A 22,386-nucleotide genomic window follows, 5' to 3' on the forward strand; every position below is an offset into this window, starting at 1 on the left:
GACATTATCATGTCACGCAATTATAGATAAGCTCCATCTTCCCAAATTGTATTTATTTTACCGGTATTATTATTATTTATTTTTTTACTCTTTTTTTTTTTCTTCCCAGGAATGTTGCTTCTTAAAGGGAAGCTTTGCCGTTATTTAATGTGAATCATATTGCTTTGTTGCAACATAACACTTGAATTTTGTGTCAAGAGCTCACGCTGGAAATTTCCTGGCAGCATAAAGCGTCCCGACTCATAACATCTGTCACGCACCACTGCCTCCAGTCTGTCCCCTCCTGTCACTCCATAGTAAATCATAAATTCAAAAACTACATTCCAAAATGTGTGTGTTTGCGTGTGTGTAGTCTGCAGATGTGTGTGAGCAGATCCTACGGGTGGTGTCTCGATCCAGTCGACTGGAAGAGTTGGTTCTGGACAATGCCGGACTCAAAATGTGAGGTTTTGATCTTACTGGGGAAATAAACATTAGGGTTATTGTTATACAGTAAACGTTTAATCTTTTTCATCTCTCCCTTGCTTCCTCACTTTTTACAGTGACTTTGCTCAGAAGCTAGCTGCTGCCCTGACCCATAATTCTAGCTCAGGACTCACCACCATCAACCTTGCTAACAACCCACTGGAGGACAGAGGTAAATCATTTATGTTCTACTTTGCTTTATTTCATGCAATCATATATGCAAACAGTGTTTGTATACTATCCAATGCTCCACTATACACCCTTCTTCTTTCGTGTGTCATCATCAGATATCCCACTCATGCTTCCAGGCTGCCGCCAGCCATGCCTCTGTAGACAGGTCCTCAGGGGTGGACCTGAGCAGCTCTTGTGTCACCTTCTTCTATGGGCGGCAGGACTTGAGTCTATTTAGAGGCAGCACTGTTATGGTGGTGTTGTGTAGGATATGTCAGTCATGTCTCCAGGCTTTCCTTGCTAGGTGAGGGTAGCAGCCTCAAGTCGGAGGCCCGGCCGGGGCAATTCCCTCTACTACTGGCAGGTGGAACACGGAGGTGGGCTTTAGGCAGCCAGTTAGGGTCCGAAGGCAACATCGACCTTCCTGGCATGTGGGCTTCTGCAATATGCTGGGGCACAGTATTCAGCTCCGGAGAAGTGTGTGTGGAGATTTGAAGCACCTTGATGAATGCACCCCAGCTAGTACATGCGACACATCGGCTTAGTGATACCCTTATGAGACTTTGGTAGTCACTTCTTCAAGGTGTTGTTTGAAGGAGAGTGTCCTATCCAGACATACACCAATGTACCGCAGGGATTGCTAGAAATCCAGACACTTGTTTTTTACAAACATCCAGTTCCATATTTCCGGGATGTTGTCTCCGGTAGGTCGTGGATGTATATGTTGAACAACATCGGTGCGAGGACAGAGCCCTGCGGAATGCCATTCCTCAGCATCCTGAGCCTGTGCATTGTCTGTCACTGGTCTTTAAGGTGAAGCTGTGGTTCGTCAGCATCTCCATGATGAACTTGTCGGGACGGTCGGGAATGGTCTTTAGTCGCGAGATCTCCTATAAAGATCAATGAGGCGATGCACATTCTAAGCCCAGATACAGTAGGCTCACTAAAGTGTATTGAAAAAGGCTTTAGTGGATCCTCCTCAAGAGCATCCCTCATCAAGTGTAAACTGCATTTGACTGTAAGAGACCTGAATACAAAATCAAACTCATATTTCATTCCTTTTGCAGGCATTTCCTCCTTGGGTGCTCAGTTTGCCAAACATCGTACAGGCCTCAAGCATTTAAACTTCTCCAAAACCTCACTGTCGCCCAAAGGTATCTATGACTTATTTTAGCATTTTTATACAATCATTGTTATAAGATTATTGCTACACTATGGTAGGTATTGCATTGGCAATCAATGATGGATGTTAACGATTTAGCCATTTGTCCTACAGGTTTTCAGATTTCGTATTATTGCAGCTAAATGTCTGGGGTGGGTGCTGAGTTTAGGGGTTTGAATCCACTGCATTGCATTCCGAGTGTATTGGGGTGTTCGGGGGAAGGGAAACCGATGGGGAGGGTGATCTTGTTCGCTGGCTCGCTGCACATCATTCTATGAGCTCGGGGACGGCACCTGTCAGCGGTTAATGTTGAACGGGAGCGATAGAACAGAGGGGATCCCTCCTGGGGATCCTCACTGCCAGGTGAGCCAGTAGGATATAACGGCTAGGGCAACACTGAAATGTGCAGATAGGAATCAATTAGCATAACCATAATGACTAAACTGGGGAGGAAAAAAAGGCTACAAATTATTGACTTCTTCTAATTATTTAAACAAATACAAATTGCTGGGGTTTCATGGTGTCCCAATGTACATCAAGTGGATATGAACAAAACAGTAAGTAAATGGATGGTTTAAAAAACCTCATAATGTCATCTAACATTGCTCCTGTCAAAGAGCCAGCTAATGTCTTTAGCACTCTAAACATCGCCCTCTCAGGCAATCAATAAAGATATATCAGAGCCTATGGCTATGCCCCATAGTGTTGGTTCAGTCAGTCAGGCTTACACTTGAGCTCTTACAAATAATTGATGTTTACTGTGTATTTTACATTTGCATTGCACTTTTACATGAAGTGGTTGCTGATGGCACATTATGGCAGTATGTTTTACAGTACTGTCTCCTTTCTTCATGTTATCTTTTTACTCTCACACTATCCTTCCCCTTTTCCAGTCAACTTACAGTACTGTTGTCTAGTACTAAAACCTGTCTTATCAGTATTATAAAGTCTGAATCAAGGCTTACCAAAAGGTGAGAGGTCACTGTCTGTCTGCCTTTGGGCAGGATGCAGCACCACACAGTCGATCCCTGCAACCCTCTGAAAAATGTAATGACTGTTGTTTGTCAGTGTGGACTTGAACTGTGGATGCCCCAAGTACTGACTTAATTAGGTCTGACAACACACACACACACACGCACAGATGGACAAATATACACATAATGTGAACACATGCATGTATACTCGTTGTCCTCGATATAATTAGCACAGTCTACAGTATAACGTTCTGTAGGCTCCCTCTCAGAGTACTGGCACACAAAACAACAGTGATGGAATGCTGGGAAGAGAACAGAACGAAATTGAATCAACATGTAATTAAAGTCTAATAAATCCAGTAACAGAATTAATATTTTTGCAAAACAAAAACGGAAAACTAAACGAATCCAAAACATTTTCTTTTTTAAACGGCAATTTAAAATGTGATACAATTCAAACACATGACTCAATACACAAACATGCCTCTGCACAACGACGTGATCTCATTTCTCAGCATTCACTTTCTTTCCAATCTCAAATATACTTTCCTGTCATCCCTTTCCTTAATTTCCTCTGTTATTTCCTTCTGAACACTGTGAAAACATAGGGAAAGAAAGGGAGACTTTCCTTCTACAGATAATGGATGTGTGCCTCTGTATGTTTAATTATTGGAGTATACTTGGAGTATTAACTTGACTTTCCTGTGTGTGTGTGTGTGTGTGTGTGTGTGTGTGTGTGTGTGTGTGTGTGTGTGTGTGTGTGTGTGTGTGTGTGTGTGTGTGTGTGTGTGTGTGTGTGTGTGTGTGTGTGTGTGTGTGTGTGTGTGCCATATGTTATAGGGGTGAACAGCCTTTGCCAGTCACTGAGTGCCAACCCATCTATCCCCAGCAGCCTGGCCCATCTGGACCTCTCAGGGAATGTCCTCCGAGGAGACGATATGCAGGTACACACACACACACACACACACACACACAATGGCTTGAATCACACTTACTTCACCATCAAACCATGCAAATTGCCTGGCTCTATCTCCCAAAAAACATCAAAATATCAGATGAAAGACTTTTCTATTTTCCTGTAAAAGTTGTGAAAAGAAAAGTCTACCTGACACATTAGCTCCTATTTGTAGTTAGACAGCAACTCATGACACAGGCTGACACAGAGGTTATTATGGTCTGTCACAGAATGAAATGGCCTGAGTAACACTGTGAAAAAGTGAGAATGTACAATATTTGGAAACTACAGTATATTCATGTTTGTGTGGATGTCAAGAGGTTCAGAAATGGACTCTTAGGAATTGAGTGCCAGACCCATGTGGTACTAAAATCTATTGCTCTCTATTGCTCTCTCTACCTGATCTTCAAACAACAAAACACTGGCTAACGTGCAAGTAAACATAGAAGCATGTGTTGAAATCACATTTTAAGATTATTTTTTTTTGCGGCTTACGCCTTTTATTGATTTTTTAAGGGACAGATAGTAGGCTGACAGGAAACGGGAGAGAGATGGGGGGATGACATGCGGTAAAGGCCGTGTCGGGCTCGGGAGTCGAACCCGCGGCACACCGCGACTGGATCACCAGTCCGGTGCCCAGACCGTTACGCTACGGCCTGGGCCTGAAATCACATTTTGGTGGAATTTTCGGGACCAGAGTAATAAACCACTCAATAATGTATTTACCGGTATTTAGGAATTACAGTGTTAATTATCTTTAAAGAGAGGCCCACACTGTGTGATCTTTTTTCTATTTTCTATTGTGCTTTTAGCATTTCTATCACTTCCTGGGTCAGCCCAACAGCCTGGTAACTCTTGACCTCTCCAACACTGACTGTTCATTGGACCAGGTAAGGCAGATTGACTTACTGTACCATTTATTGTGAAATTCTAGTCAAATTAATTGCTGTCTAATTCATTATTGATATCATGTCCATAGGAATCACCCCTAAGCAATTATTCTCAATCATTGGACTACTTCAAACTATTTTTCCCTCGATAAAATTACAGTTATGTCTTTATTATGCTACATGCAAGACGGAATGTCACCCATTAATGTGTATGCTGAAATAAATGTAATCAATTTAATAAGGCCACTCAAAGCATGTTACAGTTTACTGTTGGTGAAATGTGGTCTGAATGCATTATGTGATTTATTGATGTGGGTCTGAGAGCCAAATACAGTTCATTGATTGGTCTGAGATGTAGCCAGCTGTCAGCCTGTCACTGAAGATATTGATCGGCTCATAGCTCATGTTCAGTTCCACTGAAGTACACACATGCATAAACACGCCTATTATGTGTGTGTGTACACACACACACACACACACACACACACACACACGCACCATGCTACAGACAGCGTTTATACAAGGTTTATTTTTGTTCCAGGTATGTTCAGCTCTGCTACGTGGTTCAGTCCAACACCTTTCGGTTCTCAATGTATCAAAGAGCATCTTCCCTCACAGGTAAGAACATTTCCCCAATGGGACTTCACACACAGGCTTGTCTGATTCTGAGGGAAACCGAGTTGCAGTGAAGCACATCCAAGCAGACAAACGCTGTATTATATTGGCTTGCTTTATATTAGTTTATGTGATCTTGATACATTTTATGAAGATAATGAGAGACTGACTGCAACATTTAAAGGGGTAATATGTTGATTTTAAAAAACAACAATAGAAAAAAGAACACGTGATGATACATGGGTGGAAAGGACCATTTGTTTGTTTTCAGAGAACACATGCTTTTTGTGAACAAACACCTTCTCATAGTATTTCTGGGGCAGTCATACAACGTTCAATTTCATTTCATTTCATCAGACCATCCATTGAAAACGGCACTGACGGAGAGAGCGAGAGAAAAGTGTGGGGGGTGGGGACTGAAAGCTCTAACTGTTGCCATTTCTTTCCATTCCTCCCATCTGTGCATGGTTGCCCTGCAGGCTACCACTGCATGCCCGCAATTGCACATTTGTGTGTCCACTGAACATGCCCCCAACACACACACACACACACACACACACACACACACACACACACACACACACACACACACACACACACACACACGGTTCAGTGCCGTTAGAGGAGTGGCTCAGAGCCCATGGTGTCCAGCTTGCTTCACAGAACCTTGCTTTACTGACAGAGAAACCAGAGACTCTCTCCACACACGCGCACACAGTCACACACACTCACACACACACACACACACACACACACACACACACACACACGTACGCCCGCACACACGCCCGGCGCCCGCACACACACATAGGTTTATACACACATCATTGTCCCCCAGAGTTATGTTACATGAATGGTAAAGTGCTGCTTTTTATTCAGTTGTTATTTCTCTGAGTGCCCTTTTTAGTGTACAGGCCATTTCTGTGTGCATAGAAATTATGTGAATACATTAAAGTAAATGGAAGTCCTTTATGCTTCTTATTCAAGGGAGATTTAAGGGATGACATGACTGAGCCTGTAACACAATAAACATTTGAAACTATAATTTACCTTCCCACCGTCAACCATATTGACAACTTGGAAAGAATTTAAGATTAAGAATATATTTAAAAAATACACCCAATAATTTGTTGTGGCAGTGGTAGACATATTGACAACCAAGTTGTGATAACAGTTGTTGAACAATATATCAGTTATGAAAATACAGACACAAAAATATAGTGCATCAATAATATGAATTATTTATCATTTTAGTTGGTGTCCCATTAAATACTTTTTTTTAAAGGTGGAAGGTTGACAAGTCGGGTGCTGGGGTATACAATGATTAACTACGGAATTACCTCTAGCCTCCATGTGAGCGATAAACATCAAACTAATGGTCCTCAGAGGGTCAAATCCATTACCAGTCAGTGAACCAAATCTGATGCAGTTAGCAAAGCAGTTTCATATCATTACATGTTGCACATGTGGCCACCTTTTTGATATTTTAACATTATACTCTATTTAATATTTTATCCAGAAAAATTAACATTGGTATTATGCCACTATTTTATGTGGGTCTTGGTCAGGATGGGGAAAAACATTAATATGTTAATGTTAATATGTTACTTGACATAAGGTCTGTGTGTGTGTGTGTGTGTGTGTGTGTGTGTGTGTGTGTGTGTGTGTGTGTGTGTGTGTGTGTGTGTGTGTGTGTGTGTGTGTGTGTGTGTGTGTGTGTGTGTGTGTGGGTGTGTGTGTGTGTGGGTGTGGGTGTGGGTGTGTGTGTGGGGTGGTTTTACAATTCATGCAACGTGAGTGTGTAACAGATGGGCCAGGGCAGTGGGAGTGTCAGAGGAGTCTGTCCTGTTGTCATCACTCTTTCCAGTCTGTCTCTGGGGAGGAGATAAGGCATTGGAGAGGACTTCATCAGGATATAGAGGGAGGGGATGTAAGGCCAGGAGCAGGAGGTGGGATAGGAGATGAGCAATAGAAGACTTTAGGACAAGAGAAAGGGAAAGGAGGGGTGAGCAGAAGGAGGACAGGACAAAGAGCATGAGATGGACAGAGCATGATATGAGATGAGCAGAGCTGAGGCAAAGGATGAGGAATAGAGAAGTGGTTGCAAGAGGAGAGAACACAGCAAATGTAAGAGAGAGGAGTAGAGGAGTACTGGTGTGAGGGAAAGGGTTGCGAAGGGTTTACGAAACATCTACAAAAAGTTGTGTGGCAAGTGGGCCGTTGACCCGTGGACATGCCCAAGCCCGGCATCACATCATTACAAACTATTAAATGAACCCTTGTTGTAAAAATAAAAACAAAGTTGCGTTTAAGTCGTTCTGGATAAGAGTGTCTGCTAAGTACCTAAATAGTAAAGAATCCTTTTGACGTCATTCATCTTCTCTCCATCAGCCGAAAGGGCAAAGAGGTACCACCGTCATTCAAGCACTTCTTCAGCAGTGCCATGTCCCTCAGCTTCATCAATGTGTCAGGAACCAAGCTGGCTCCAGAGGCTCTCAAGTTAGTGTTACCTACAGTATTGTTTCTCTTCATAGTCTCTAGTGTCCCCGACAAACCTTTCCCCCCTCATCCTTTCCTCTATGTTTTTACATATTGTTTTAGTGTGAGGGCAACCAGCCTATAGTAATTATTGTTATAAATGTATTCTGTTGTATAATTAATTTATGTTAATCAATGTGTAGTTGTTTTACTACTGTTGAAAATACTGGTGCAGTTCGCCATTTCAGATTATTGCATTTGATTGAATGCCAATGTTGTCTTTTCATGCAGAGCTCTGCTTCTCGGCCTGGCTAGTAACCCCAACGTAAAGGAAGTGTCTCTAGACCTCAGCTGCTGTGAAGTAAGACAAACATGGACACTTTTTCCCTTTGTGTGTGTTGTTATGTCAATGGTTGGAAGTGAATGTTACTCCACCTCTTAACATGATCATTCTGCGTTAGTGGTCAGTGGTCACAGCTTTTCATGGATGCTCTCCATAATGACTCTTTGACATGCCATTGCAGTGGGATATTTCATAGAGAGAAAATGGGCAGATGCATGCATACTCTCAACACATGTATACACATTAACCATGCTTCAGTGTTTTGGAAGGCATCTTTTACATTCTATCCTCTGAATGCTACATGTAAGCAACGATTTTGCGCACAAGCTCCTGCATGCGTCTGTTTTTAAGGGTATTGTTGTGCATGCTTATTATGCATGTTTGGGTGTGCGCTTATGTTCCAGCTTCAGTTTGAATAGAACTATGGTGATAAAACATCTGTGTTCTTTAGATGTGTGCGTGGCTGCGTGCGTAATTGTTGGCCTGGCTCTGACATGCTCTTCTCTCCCCTAACGCCTCTATAAGCTTGGCCATTGTGTAAGTATTCGGCAGTGCTCCCTCATTACAGTAATTAACTTCTGTTGCTGCATGGCTTTGTTTGTGTTTTTTCTACATTCTTTTTTTCCTGTTGGCTTTTTCGTCCTTCGCTGATGCCATTATTCACCCCATATAAATGGACATTTCTACTTATTTTTGTTCATATTAGGTTATACAGTACCTCAATGTCTTTTGACGCCTTGAAGGATTCATGGTTGCCATAGTGTAACCTCTATGCCCAGAGTCACGTGTGTTTCTATGTATTTTGTTTCAATATTGATGGGCTTTCAGATTTTCTATGTGTTTTAATGTTCCATATCTTTCTCCATAGCTTCGATCGGGAGGATCTCAGATCCTAGAAGGCTGCATTGCTGAGATCCCCAACATCTCCAGTCTGGACATCTCTGATAATGGTGAGACATTACTGTCCATGCATGTGATACATACTGTATCAATCTCCCAAAATAAGACACAGACTAAATGAATGCTTACTAATAGCTGGATTCTATTTTCATGACCTCCAGGCCTGGACTCTGACCTGTCCACTCTGCTTGTGTGGCTAGCCAAGAACCGCTCTATCAGACATCTTTCACTGGGCAAAAACTTCACCAACATCAAGTCCAAGTAAGGCTCTTACATGCAAGAGACTGATGGGGCTCAAGCTGATCACGGGTCTTTGAAGAGAGTGCTGGATTTCAGAGAGGGGCCTGGTTTAGGATAGAGATCCTGGGGCTGGCAGGGTGGGCTGAGTGTGGTGCTGAGTTGGACAACAAGGCTTGGGTTCAAAAAGAGGACTGGAGTTACAGCAAATATGGAATAGAGTGGAGGATGGAGGACTAGTGTTGAAAGACCCACAAACAGTCTTGCAGATTGTTTTCACTTAGTTTAAAGGCCTTGCATCATGTACTGTATGACATTTTTTGATACTCTGCTCTCGAATGATGTTATAGAGCTGTGCATCTCACTAATTTCTATGTTATTTTAGTACTTGAAATTACCAGTTTCACCACAGTACTTACAGATTGGCCCTTTTAACGAATGAAATAATTTATAAGTTAAAAACTTCAGGTGGAAAATACATTTGGTGTGCTAGGGAAGTGCAACCATAGACAGTAGTTAACAGTATTATTATCAATGCTTGTACATTGGCACACTTAAATCTAACGCACCCTTTATTAATTGTATTATCTGGAGCTACATTGCTTAGATCACTGCATTGCTTAGATCACTGCATTGCTTAGAGCACTTACTGCACTATGAAGTCAGCCTATAAGTCTGCCATGTTGTTTTACCCTTTTGTACATTTTCACCTGAACCAGACAACATACTTTACAAAACCAGCCTTGTATGGTGTTTCAACTCTTTTAACTTTTAACTGTGCAAAATCAGTACATTTTGTGAGTTTTCTATCTCTTTATGTCTTAACTGTTTCTGTCAGGAACCTGGCTCCTGTCTTGGACAACCTGGTCCATATGATTCAGGAGGAGGAGTCGGTGAGTTGTTCATTTCCTCTTTGTGTGTCATCTCAACAGCAACCAGCTGACTCTTCAGAACTACTCATGGATTATCCATGCCTTATTTCACAATATATGTAAGAGTGTAAAGTTATTGTTCTGTGGTCAAAATGATGGCAAATTTTGCATTAGTTCTGTGGTAAAAGTATCTTTATCTTTTATTTGTGGATTTGCTTGGAATATTCGGATCTCAGGCAATTGAAACTAAGAAGAGATCTCATTTTTGAATAAGATGAAGTGTATGTCTGATTCCAGATTTGAATAATATGCAGATTATTCCTTTTTGGACATTGTCTGGATTTGATTGGTTGATTACAGATGTAAAGGTGTGCATGCATGCATTCATAGTCGAGCTACTGTAGGTAGTCTGTGAGGACGTCATTGATTTGTCAGGCTGCAGGGATAAAACACCATCAATGAGAAGTGATCTTATACCATCAGTATCCTATTCTTTCTGTTTGAGAACCGTTGTATAAAATCAGGATATTTCATATTTTCATTTAGGCCTTTAGCAGACAGTCTTTATCCAGAGCGATTTACAGTAAGCAAGAACAACACATTAAGTAAGTAAGCAAATGCTACGGCAAGTGCTACGGGCTAAGGTGGACTCTGAATAGGTGGGTTTTCAGACTATGGTGGAAGATTGGGAGTGAGTCTGTATTTCTGATTACAATGGGACGTTTATTCCATAGTTTTGGAGCCAGAAGGGAGAAGAGTCTGGGATGTGTGGAGTGTGTGGGGCGGGGTTGTAGGGTTGGATCAGACTTTAAAGATATGGGCGTGCCATACCTTTTGGTTGCTTTGCTGCAACATCAGTGTTGTGTATTCTGCGGGCAGAAACTGGGAGCCAATGAAAGGGGGGAGACATGAGAATTTTGGCTGGCTGAAGACCAAGCAGATCAATTGGAGAGGCTTAAGTGCACATGCCAGAAGGCCAGAGAGTTAACAATAGTCAAGTTTTGATATGACTGATGTCTGGATCAGTCCTAACAAGGGTCCTCATAGAAGTAGTTTATTTTTATTTTCCCTACTTTCCTCTCTTTCTCCCTCCCTCCCCCATCCATCTCACTTGTTTTATCTCTGTCTCCATCATATGGGCTGGAACAGCCTTTGCCCCCATGCCTAATCATTTATGTCCCCCACAGTGTTAGATTGATAGTCCTATTGAACCGCTCACTGCAGGTGTGTGTGTGTGTGTGTGTGTGTGTGTGTGTGTGTGTGTGTGTGTGTGTGTGTGTGTGTGTGTGTGTGTGTGTGTGTGTGTGTGTGTGTGTGTGTGTGTGTGTGTGTGTGTGTGTGTGTGTGTGTGTGTGTGTGTGTGTGTGTGTGTGTGTGAGAGGTGCATGCACATAGTATGTGTGCGTATTTTTGTGTGAAGATCATGAGCTGGTTATCACGCAGTGCACATGGATGCTGAAAAAGAGAAGATAGAGGGAAGTAAGAGACTCACAATGGAGGATAGATGATGGGTAAAGAGAGAAAAGGATGGGAGAAGCGAAGGAAATGTATGAAGGGAGTAAGCGAGCGAGTTGGGGGCAAATTAATAGGGAGGGTGGTAGTGGTGATTTGTAGCAGGGTTGGTGTTGGTAACAGATACTTACAATTAGGCTGTGATTGTCTTGGTAAGGAGGGGTGCATACGTTGGTACGACGTACTAACAGTCCGACATGCAACAGTCCGACACATGCATGGCCGTTTAAAACTCACCCTGGCTCCCTACATGCGTTGCCGGTTAAGACACATACAGTACATGGCTGCTTAAGACTCCCGTGGCTTCCCTGTGAGGTTACTGTGACCATCAGCTGGTCACAGTCACAGACACTCAGCCTCTGCAGCACTCTAACTGAAAGTGACTGCATGGAGTTTCATTTCTATCCAAAGGCCCTTGGATTGGATTACTGTGATTATGGTAAGCTCACACATACAATAATTCACTGGCAAAAAATAAATAAATAACATTTTGAAAAAAAAGAGAAAGTAATCTGAATTATTTCGCGGACCCCCTGGCTATGCGTCGCGGACCCCACTTTGGGAACCACTGATCTAGACAGTCCCTTAAAATGGGTAGGGTTACTTAAAGGAAGTAATGCAAAAAGCTGTCTGTAAGCAAAAATGCTTCACAAAATTATTTAAAAGATGGCACTGATTTACGTTTGTCTCTCTTCAGACAGGACAACATTCCATCAAAGATTATATTAAACGGCCCAGGCCGTAGCGTAACGGTCTGGGCACCGGACTGGTAATCCAGTCGCAGTGTGCCGCGGGTTCGACTCCCGGACCCGACACGGCCTTTACTGCATGTCATCCCCCCATCTCTCTCCCGTTTCCTGTCAGCCTACTGTCTGTCCCTTCAAAAATCAATAAAAGGCGTAAGCCGCAAAAAAAATATCTAAAAAAAAAAAAAGATTATATTAAACAAAATAGTTTCGTTGTACTATTGCTATTACCAGACAGCACAACATTATCACATACTGACATAATATTCAACACAGAATATTATGTCATTATCACCACAGAATTCATAATGAATGAATTTTACTTAAAAAGCAATACAATTCATAATTTTATTGAAGGCATTAAATGGGTTAATATGAGGTCAATCTAATTTAGTGATGATTCACAGAGTAATGATTCATAATTCTGTGAATAATAATTTCCAATGCCCTGCAGTGATATTATAGGAAGTGAAGGCAATTCTGTTTGCCATGTCAATATCAGCTGCATGGTAGATGGGAGATGACATTTCTCTTAAAGGCAAAGCGATAGATATTTACCTTTTTGCAGAATCTAATTTATTTCTGTAGTACTGTGCATATGTTAGTGTTGTTAGTGTTAGTGCATATGTTAGTGTTTTATTTTATTTATGGAGACACACTATTACTACAGTAGTACATTGACAGGGATTGTTACTCGGTTCAAAGAGGATTTATTTGTTTTATATACAGTATCACTCTTACTAGTACATTGTACATACCATACAATATGTGCAAAAAATGAAAAAGAATGCAAACTGTGTGTGTGTGCTTTGTTTATAAGCAAAGGGGTATTTAGAAATGAACACATTTGACTTGGCAGCTTCACCATTTTTCAGGATTCTGATAGCCCGAGGGGGGGAAAAAAACTATTTCTGTATCTCTGTGGTGACACTGTGACAACACAGTCACTTGTCTGCGTTGCCTTCAAGTTTGTTCTCTTTTAAACTGTCATGGTGTGCAAGGAACAGTCCTGTAAGCTTTTATCTATTATTTTAAAGCATATCCACTCCTACCATTATGGGTTTGCGAAAACATGGCTGTTGCCATTTTTGCATTTGTAAACTAGGGGGGGGGGGGGGGGTCTTTTAGATGGGTCCCAGGGACATTTTGTGAGTCCTACTTCAACAACGTTAGAGTACAGTACTGAGTACAGTATTGACTGCGTCCTTTCTCAATTTAGTGAGTCTAAGGATGCAGGATGATTTGAATCACTGCATCGGCCACATGACGTCTTATGTTGTTATTTATTGCCCTAAACAAACCCTGCCAAACTCTAAACATCCCATAGACTTTGCTGCCATATGACATAATCTTCAAAAGCCATGTATGTATTGTAGTGCCTCTCAAAAATAGTGAAAATAGCTCATGACAAGCTCATTTTTTGCTTGTAGATCTGCTATTTTCCCATTATTTATCTTTTTTTAATATGATTTTTTGATTGTTATTATACGTAATGCCCAAAATAGTGATGCCAGGTTGAAAGTGAAAATTAAAATTAAAAACATGTAACATGTCACGTCACATTTTGACAGGATTTATTTGCAAACAGCATGTTGTAATATGCATGAAAATATCTAAATCTGTGGTGTGAACACTAGGTGGTGGCAATTGCCATCCCATGGGACCCCAAATTCCACCCCTGTACTGTAGGCATCAGATTTGGTATAATAAATGTTTTCCCTCTTTATTTCTACCTTTCTCCTTTTCTATGCCTCCCTTACTCCTTTTCTACACTTCCTCTGCACCCCTTTCATTCCCCAGCCTCTGACCTCTCTATCTCTAGCTGACTCCAGACTAAAGACTGATCTTACCATCGTTTTGAACGCTCTGGGCAGCAATTCATCTCTGACAAAGCTGGACATCAGTGGCAATGCCATGGGGGATATGGGAGCTAAGATGCTTGCTAAGGCACTACAGATCAACTCCAAACTCAGGTCTGTGCTCTCTCGTATGTGTGTGTGTGTTAAATAGTAACCCTGTCAGAGATATAGGTTTGATATTATATATAGCACTATATATAGCACTGTGGCGGTTGAACAGTTCCAATGGGTTGTCTCAGTATGGGAACTAAAATGATGTGCAATCACTGTTAATTCAAGTAATTAATTTAAAGGTACTGTTACTAGTGGTGTGTACTGTACGTTTATTCATTGCAGGACAGTAATCTGGGACAAGAACAACACCAGTCCTCAGGGTCTGCAGGACGTAGCAGCTGCTCTCGAGAAGTAAGTAGAGCCAGCTGTATCCGATTGTGTATAAATAATGTGCGTAGGTGCATGGATGCGTGCCTGTGTGTATGCGTTTATATTCCTACTAGCTATGATGTGTTTGCGAATTGAATAAACATATCGTGATTGTACTCTGTATGTGTGTGCAGCCAGAAGTGTCCACCTCTTGAATATTATCTGCTGTGCATCATTATTTTCTGATTTGTGAATGCTGCTAGCTAAATAAATAGATGCATGACTTGGTAGAGACGAGATGAGCAGTGAACTCATCTGTCAGTTGATTTTGTAATGAGCAGAGAAGAACCTATAGTGTACTGGAGGAAAGGTGGCTAAATTCCCTAAACGGTTGGAACGATGAGAGATTGAGGGATGAAGTATGGGTGTTTGTGACACAAAGGATATACAGTAGATGATTAAATTAATACTTAAATAAACAAACAAATAAAAGAAGGGGGAACAAAGAGATGGAGAAAGGGAAATAAATACGAAAGTGCAGAGGTAGGAGCTAAGAAAACAAATCACAAAGCACATTTTCAGTCTCTGTTTCTATATCCAATTTCCTGTGGGTCTGTGAAATGAGATGTACGTCCCAGCATATGTCCATCTGGGAGACATCTGTGGCCTCAGTGTACATCTTCCTACTCTGTCCTTATCTTATCCTCAAAAGAGTACATTCCCCATTATTCCTTTCACCATTTCCCCATCTGTATTGTAATATTGAACTGATTGCATCATTGTGCTTTTCCCAGTGTACTGTATGTGTACGATTGTGCTTGCTTGTGTATCTATTTCATCTCCATATCTCATCTACGTTAGAATCCAAGGCAGCCCAGTGTAAGTGTCTTCTCTGATTCCGTTCTCATGGGCATTATGATGGAAGATGAGTCTTTGATAGTGGGTGGTGCATTGTACATGTATACAATACTAGTGGCAGATTCCATAATCCCTAGAATTAATCAGTTGCTCCGTTTGCGCTCTATATAGAATTACGTTGTAAATAGTGTCTGAATAGCTTGTTGAATAGATCTGGATAACAGTGATTATATTTGAGTCGATTAACCAGTTCATATTGTATATAGCTTTCTGTCATTAGAAAATCCTCCTAGAATAAATTATGCAGAAGGCTGCATGGTTCCTTGCGTTCTCTGTACCAATTTACATGCAGTTACCATTTTAAAGTGCCATGAGTAATATGTCCTCCTTTGTATTTGATTAAAAAAGTGGCTTCATGAATACTACAAAGGTTATTTTACAATTCAAAACCTGTGAAAAATAATCACACCTAACTACAGGAATGTCTCGATTCCCTTGAACTGTGTGTGTGTGTGTGTGTGTGTGTGTGTGTGTGTGTGTGTGTGTGTGTGTGTGTGTGTGTGTGTGTGTGTGTGTGTGTGTGTGTGTGTGTGTGTGTGTGTGTGTGTGTGTGTGTGTGTGTGTGTGTGTGTGTGTGTGTGTGTGTGTGTGTGTGGTGTCAATCAAACAGGTTGATTGGGGAGTCTGGGGACAATGTGTCCCAATTTGATGGCATTTTTGTTTGTTTTTTCTTGCAGCTCCTCACTTTGTCTCTCTATACAGTTGTATAATGTTTCTCTCCTTCTTTACTCCTGGTGTCTGTGTTTTTAGGAACTTCACCATCCGTTTCATGCCAATCCCCATCATTGATGCCTCCCAGGCCCTGAAGGCCAGCCCTGAGAAGACAGAGGATGCTCTACTAAAAGTATATTGGCTTGTTATGAGCTCATTAAGTTTATTTACTAAAGTAGTCAAATAAAAGTTCCTCCTGGTGAGCAGTAAAGTTATTTGTACTTCAAGGTCCCAATGCTCCAATGTATTTCTCTTTGGGATAGAGACAGTCCTGTAAAAACGGAGACTATACATACAGATTGAAGTAAGAAGTAGGCCTGTGTATACAGTAGCTTGTATAGCACCATTACTATAGAGCAGGGGTATTCAATTAGATTAGGCCGGGGGCCACAACTGTAGAATGGTTGTGTGTGTGGGGGGCCGCACAGTGTGCGCGAACCGTGGAAATTTGTGGGTTCTCAAAATGCTTTCTGTGCTCAAACACAAAGATTTATGTATATTTCCGCACAGTAATGAGCAGGATAATATGTCTATACAGGTATATGCCACCTTAGAATAGATGTAGGCCTAGACCTATTTGACAGAGCATAAACAGCATTGCTTTGACATTAACGACCATCAGCTGGACGTACACACACACACACACACTCACACACACCCACACACACACACACACACACACACACACACACACTCTGCTGTGGGCAGTTCAGAAACCCGTCCACGACCACCAGTGACATCATCGTTAGGCAGATTGTTTTTTAAATAAGATTTATTTACGTGAGAATAGTTTATCAGACTATAAAGATCAGATTACATAGAGCAGTGATTCCCAAAGTGGGGTTCGGGGTCCGGGGACCCCCAGGGTCCTTGAGGCAGTTCCAGGGGGTCCCCAGGGAAATGGTTTGGAACCAAATGGACCCTTATGGGTCTGTAACTCTGAGAGTGTACAAATGGAACCAAATGGACCCTAACAGGATTTATTATTGTGAGAATGATGGCTTCCATTTTCGCATTGCAACTTTTCAGGACTAGAAAGCCTGCAGTTTCTATTAGCTTGGATTCTCCATTGATGTCACTGTTGGGTGGGTTTCTGAACTGCCCACAGCCCTCCTATGTGACACAGACCGAGTAGAAAAAAACGTGTCATTTTATCATGATTATTAGTGAGGACCTATTATATGAAGATAGGTTGAAAAGTGGTCCTTTAATGATTACCGTCATTATGGTAATCTCACAATTAATATCGCACACACCATACCTGTAACTTTTATTAGCCCTCTTATTATTCTCACAAAAAAAAAACTTCCAGGGGCCACAAGGGGGCGCTGCGGCCCGCGGGCCGCCAATTGAATATCCCTGCTATAGAGCTTCGCTTTCCTGGGCCACTCGTTCTGAAAGGGGGCGGGACTGCGACTCTCTATACCCGAGACCCTTGGGAAATGGTTTACTTGTGGGACCTACTGTACCCATCCCTCAGCTCCCAGTACTGACCACATGTCTTAGTTAACCAAGCTATGCTACTCGTACATTGAGTTGGTGGAGGACTGAACCTTGAACCTTCAAAGGCAAGCACCCTACTACCAACTCAACTACCCGGGCACAGATCCAGATGGAGTACAGGAGTACAGAGTTTTGTTTTAAGAAAGACTAAAGCTAAAGACACAGATTTACAGCATTATATCATTGTACATGGTAATCAAGATCATATTATTGTGTTTTCTTTCCTCTCCAGATAGAGAATTATCTGTATAGAAACCATGAAACCAGGAAGTACCTCCAGGAACAGGCCTATCGGCTTCAGCAGGGCATTGTCACGACAACCACGCAACAGGTGGAGTCATACAGTACACAGTAATACCTATCAACAAGTTTCATCAAAGTCACTTACATATTTCATACTCTTTTATTTGTATCTCCCAGATGATTGACAGGATTTGTGTGAAGGTGCAGGATCACCTGAATTCTCTGAGGAATTCAGAGACTGAAATCATCTTGGAAGATGTCAAATCTGCAGAGAACCTCATCAAGGATGCCAGGAACTCTAAAACGGTGAGAAGAGACACATTAGCCATACAGTACTGTATCGGGACATTGGATTAAACCACCTGTTAAAGCAAAAAGACAGTGACAGACTTGTTAAAGTTCTATGAAATCCTTTCCACTTTACCTGAAATTGTATCCAGAAAGGACACCATTTCACACCATAGAAAGTAATAGCGGCGGAAACTCGCAAGATGGTGCCACCTGTCCATTGTACTTCACTTGTGTTCTGCGGCTGCCACACTTTCTTGATTGCTGATAGTGATAATACAGTATGAGGTGTTTGTAGGAAAAAACTAAACAACTTAATCTTATTTCCGTCAATAGCATTTAAAACTACATCTGATCACTAGCTGCTCGTCATGTCCCATTCAGCATTAGAATTACCTTCTCTTTCTTCCACAGCTCCTACCCAACCTGTACCACCTAGGAGCAGCTTCAAGAGAAGAGGTGAATGGTTCCGCATTGGGACCCATCCAGGAAAAGCTGGAGTCTATGGCTGGGGAGGTCGCTACTGTCATGGACCAACAGCTACAGGTACACCCTTAGTACAGTTAAGATGTGCTGGTGGTTAGTTGGTTACTGTGAGAGTGAGGTCTAGCACCAACTCAGGACTCTCTTCTCTCCACACACTCTCCTACGTATCTAACATCAGGTTCTTGAGTGCTACAGTGTTGTTTGCTAAGCTGTCGCGCTGCAGGTCAAAATAGAAACAGACGAGCACAGTCACACAAATGTCTGAAAAAAGGGCAGGGTACTGTTTTTCTTCTTTCTAATTATTTGTTCGGCCCAACAAATTGTGTTTATTGTCATAATTTGTCACCATCCGAGTTGGCTTTGTCTGAGGCTTACAGGTCTTTAAAAAAAACGTCTATGGGAAAAAATAATTGGAAAACTCTCTTCCAGGCCGCTCGTCGTCATGAAAGGGGGCGGGACTGCGACGCTCTATAGATGCAGCTATGCTACAGTATAGCTTCTGTCACTATCTGCCCCCTGTCGGTACAAGAACTGGAGAGAGGCACAACCTTTCTGTGCTCATTCCTTATCTATTGATTTACTGTCAGCTTCAACATTACACGTGTGATCCAAGTTGCACACACACACAATACGATGATTTATGTGCACGCACGCACGCACGCACGCACGCACGCACGCACGCACGCACGCACGCACGCACGCACACACACACACACACACACACACACACACACACGGCATATCTATCGATTTCATTTGGGAATTAGCATCCCACTCATACACATACACACACCTACATCCTTCATGTTGTTGTACATTTCAAGGTTAATTGCTAGTGGCTAATCAGACTAAATGGATAAAAGACAAACTGTAGCAAACTGTATGTAAACCAGAGGTTTATTCAATCAATAGGGTTATACTGTATCAGAGTGCATCTTGCTCTTGTAACTAAAAGGACGTATATTTGCATTTGAATTAAAGGTATTACAATTGGTAGGTCACATTTATTGTACCATTATATAAGTTGATTCATTGAGTACTTACTAAACGGTACGGCAGTACAGTTTAGAAAAGCTATGGTAAAAGCATAACACAAAACCGCCCGGGGTGCTTGTTTCCATTGTGGTCAACTGAACTCAATTTATCACAAGACATACAATACATTCCATATAATAAACTAGAAAAAGTGCCCTTCTGGGCACAGGTCTCCACCAGGATAGGAATGTAGGACATTGCAGCTTGCCTTCATCTGGTGGTTGGATAAAAGGGCAACAAAAGTAAATTAGAGGTAAAAACACTTTTCGGCCAGTTATAGCGCCACCTTGAGGCTGAGTTGAAATTGTTCATGTGGCATTTCTTCCTCGGCCTAGTGGGAATGTGCGTGCACAATTTCACGGAAATCACGCGATGTGTTCATGATTTGCAGCATTTTGTTTGAAACTGAGCACTCCTGTGAACTTTGGAAGCCAATCTTAACCAATCAGGATGGAGTCTGAGAAATCTGAAAGACCCGTTTCGTTGAATGGCTCTAGAGAGACTGTGTACCAATTTGCGCGATGTTTGGACAAAATCTGTAGGTGTACTGTGCAAAGACTTGTTTTGCACAAAGCAGCCTCCTGGTGGCGCTATAACAGGCCGCTCTGGAAATTTTGGGGCAGAGGTTCATTGTTGGCATCCAGGGAGTGTGTGTGCAAAATTTGGCATCGACCGGGTTAACGGTGCCGGAGATTAGCTGCTCACGGACACACACACGGACGGACACACGGACGGACGGAGTGCAAAACATACTCTCCCCCCATGCCTTCGGCCTGGTGGAGACAATAATATATATACATGGCCCAGGCCGTAGCGTAACGGTCTGGGCACCGGACTGGTAATCCAGTCGCAGTGTGCCGCGGGTTCGACTCCCGGACCCGACACGGCCTTTACTGCATGTCTTCCCCCCATCTCTCTCCCGTTTCCTGTCAGCCTACTGTCTGTCCCTTCAAAAATCAATAAAAGGCGTAAGCCGCAAAAAAAAAATATCTAAAAAAAATAAAATAATAATATATATACATTTACAGAAAAAGTGGGGGGCAGAGGATGCCACTCACACAGGGCTGAGTTGTTTTATTTGCTAGGGGCTAGAAGGGAATAACATAATCTAAGTCCAGTCATAATTTGACAACAATCATCTTTGTTTTGAAGCTAGGGCATTCCACATTTGTGTGGCAGTAGAGTAGAATTTGTTTGACTGTCCTGTCTAAAACACACATTTTGTACATGTGTTTCCAGACTCTATTGGAGTGCATGGTCGATGCAGCAGAGGCCCTGTGTCCCCATGTGATGAAGAGGAGCAGTCTTCGCCCCGAGCTCATGAAGGCCAGCACAGCCAAAATGGTCGTTCCCAGGAGCTTTGTCACCAAAACACTCCTGGAGCAGTCGGGGGTTGATATTATTAACAAAATAAGGTTTGTGTGTGTGTGGTGTGTAGTTACTGTATGTGTTTTTGCTTCAACAATCAAATGTCTGTTGACGCTTACAAATACAAACAACTTCACTCAGTTTTGTCAATGCCTGTGATTGTCTTTGTCTTTCTCTGTCTCTACCCCGATGGCCTCCTTTTATTGTCTCTCAGTGAGGTGAAGCTGAGTCTAGCATCGTTCCTGTCTGACCGTATCGTTGATGAGATCTTAGATGCACTCTCCAGCTCACAACATACTCTGGTAAGACTTTCACTTCATATTTGCTGTCTATGAAGGTCTTCATATTTGACTCATTTTCTCTGTGTATTGTCCTTTTAGCAGCAGAATTCTAGTCCCTCTCATTTAACCCATTAAAACCGTTTCGATTTTTTGTGTTCGCTATTCAATAATAGCAGATAGACAAGCTCACAGCGCTGCTAGAACTGCTGATTTAGAAGGCATATTGCAGAATGGGCCTCAGGTCTTAATGGGTTAATTAATTTTTGTAATGATCCTGCTCCTCCTATAGGCAGACCACCTGGTGCGTCGAGGTCGTCCTTTACAGCAGCAGGGCTCACTAGATCTGGACGTCCCAGAGGAGAAGGTTCCTAAACGGTCTTCCACTGAGTTGCTGGAGGGTGAAAGGCTGGATGATCTGGAGCCATGCATGGTATTGTGAGGGTGGGGGTGTGTGTATGCGTACCATGAGCTACGAAATGTATTGATAAATTGTCATTTGTAGCCTTACACTTGTACTATATCAGTTCTCCAGATTATATTAAATTAATTAGCCACGTTTTGCTATGTAGTTACAAAATAATGTGTAAAGACATCCCATGTTGTTTTATAATCTTAATGTAGCCTACCTTTTTATGTATTAATTCCTTTAAAGGACAACTATAGATTAAATAACATGCAAATTTTCCTACTTTTATTGATCCCAAATGACTCATGAGGTCTATTTTGCAGAAATGCCCCCATTTGTTCTATTTTGCAGACATTTTGCAGAAATGCCCCACTTGTCTTGTGAATGAATAGCTTGTGTGGAGTCTAGAGATGAGTCTTTGTTTGCAACTGACTCCATGACTCCTGTAATAACACACCTCAGGTGTGTTAATAATGCCCCCTGTTGGATCTAATGTGCGTTGCAATTATCAAACCTACCAGGCCACTTGTTGTGTTATAGCTTATTTTAATATTTATTAACAATTTCTGTGAATTATTAGCAGAAGTTTTGTCAATGCCAATACC

General features: G+C 42.0%; 2 protein-coding genes across 4 annotated transcripts in view; one reads left to right on the top strand and one right to left on the bottom strand.

Annotated features, from left to right (window-relative positions):
• col14a1a (collagen, type XIV, alpha 1a) overlaps positions 1–22,386 on the bottom strand; it is a 594,115-nt gene that overhangs the window by 175,325 nt on the left and 396,404 nt on the right. The gene's annotated exons all lie outside the window — the stretch shown is intronic.
• The window catches only part of LOC310856297 (F-actin-uncapping protein LRRC16A-like), a 91,134-nt gene that overhangs the window by 44,017 nt on the left and 24,731 nt on the right, over positions 1–22,386 (top strand). For all 3 annotated transcript variants that reach the window (XM_083761629.1, XM_083761630.1, XM_083761631.1), the window contains exons 10-29: positions 353–441; positions 543–637; positions 1,704–1,790; positions 3,613–3,716; positions 4,540–4,617; positions 5,159–5,235; positions 7,624–7,731; positions 8,002–8,071; positions 8,922–9,003; positions 9,115–9,214; positions 10,029–10,083; positions 14,121–14,293; positions 14,516–14,584; positions 16,211–16,304; positions 17,907–18,005; positions 18,095–18,223; positions 18,620–18,751; positions 20,966–21,141; positions 21,309–21,396; positions 21,665–21,805. In XM_083761629.1, coding sequence (XP_083617755.1) covers positions 353–441; positions 543–637; positions 1,704–1,790; positions 3,613–3,716; positions 4,540–4,617; positions 5,159–5,235; positions 7,624–7,731; positions 8,002–8,071; positions 8,922–9,003; positions 9,115–9,214; positions 10,029–10,083; positions 14,121–14,293; positions 14,516–14,584; positions 16,211–16,304; positions 17,907–18,005; positions 18,095–18,223; positions 18,620–18,751; positions 20,966–21,141; positions 21,309–21,396; positions 21,665–21,805 — 2,046 coding nt within the window. The remainder of the gene's footprint in view (positions 1–352; positions 442–542; positions 638–1,703; positions 1,791–3,612; positions 3,717–4,539; positions 4,618–5,158; positions 5,236–7,623; positions 7,732–8,001; positions 8,072–8,921; positions 9,004–9,114; positions 9,215–10,028; positions 10,084–14,120; positions 14,294–14,515; positions 14,585–16,210; positions 16,305–17,906; positions 18,006–18,094; positions 18,224–18,619; positions 18,752–20,965; positions 21,142–21,308; positions 21,397–21,664; positions 21,806–22,386) is intronic.

Source organism: Protomyctophum parallelum, assembly GCF_964188405.1.
Source record: "Protomyctophum parallelum genome assembly, chromosome: 3".
Classification (NCBI taxonomy): Eukaryota; Metazoa; Chordata; class Actinopteri; order Myctophiformes; family Myctophidae; genus Protomyctophum; species Protomyctophum parallelum.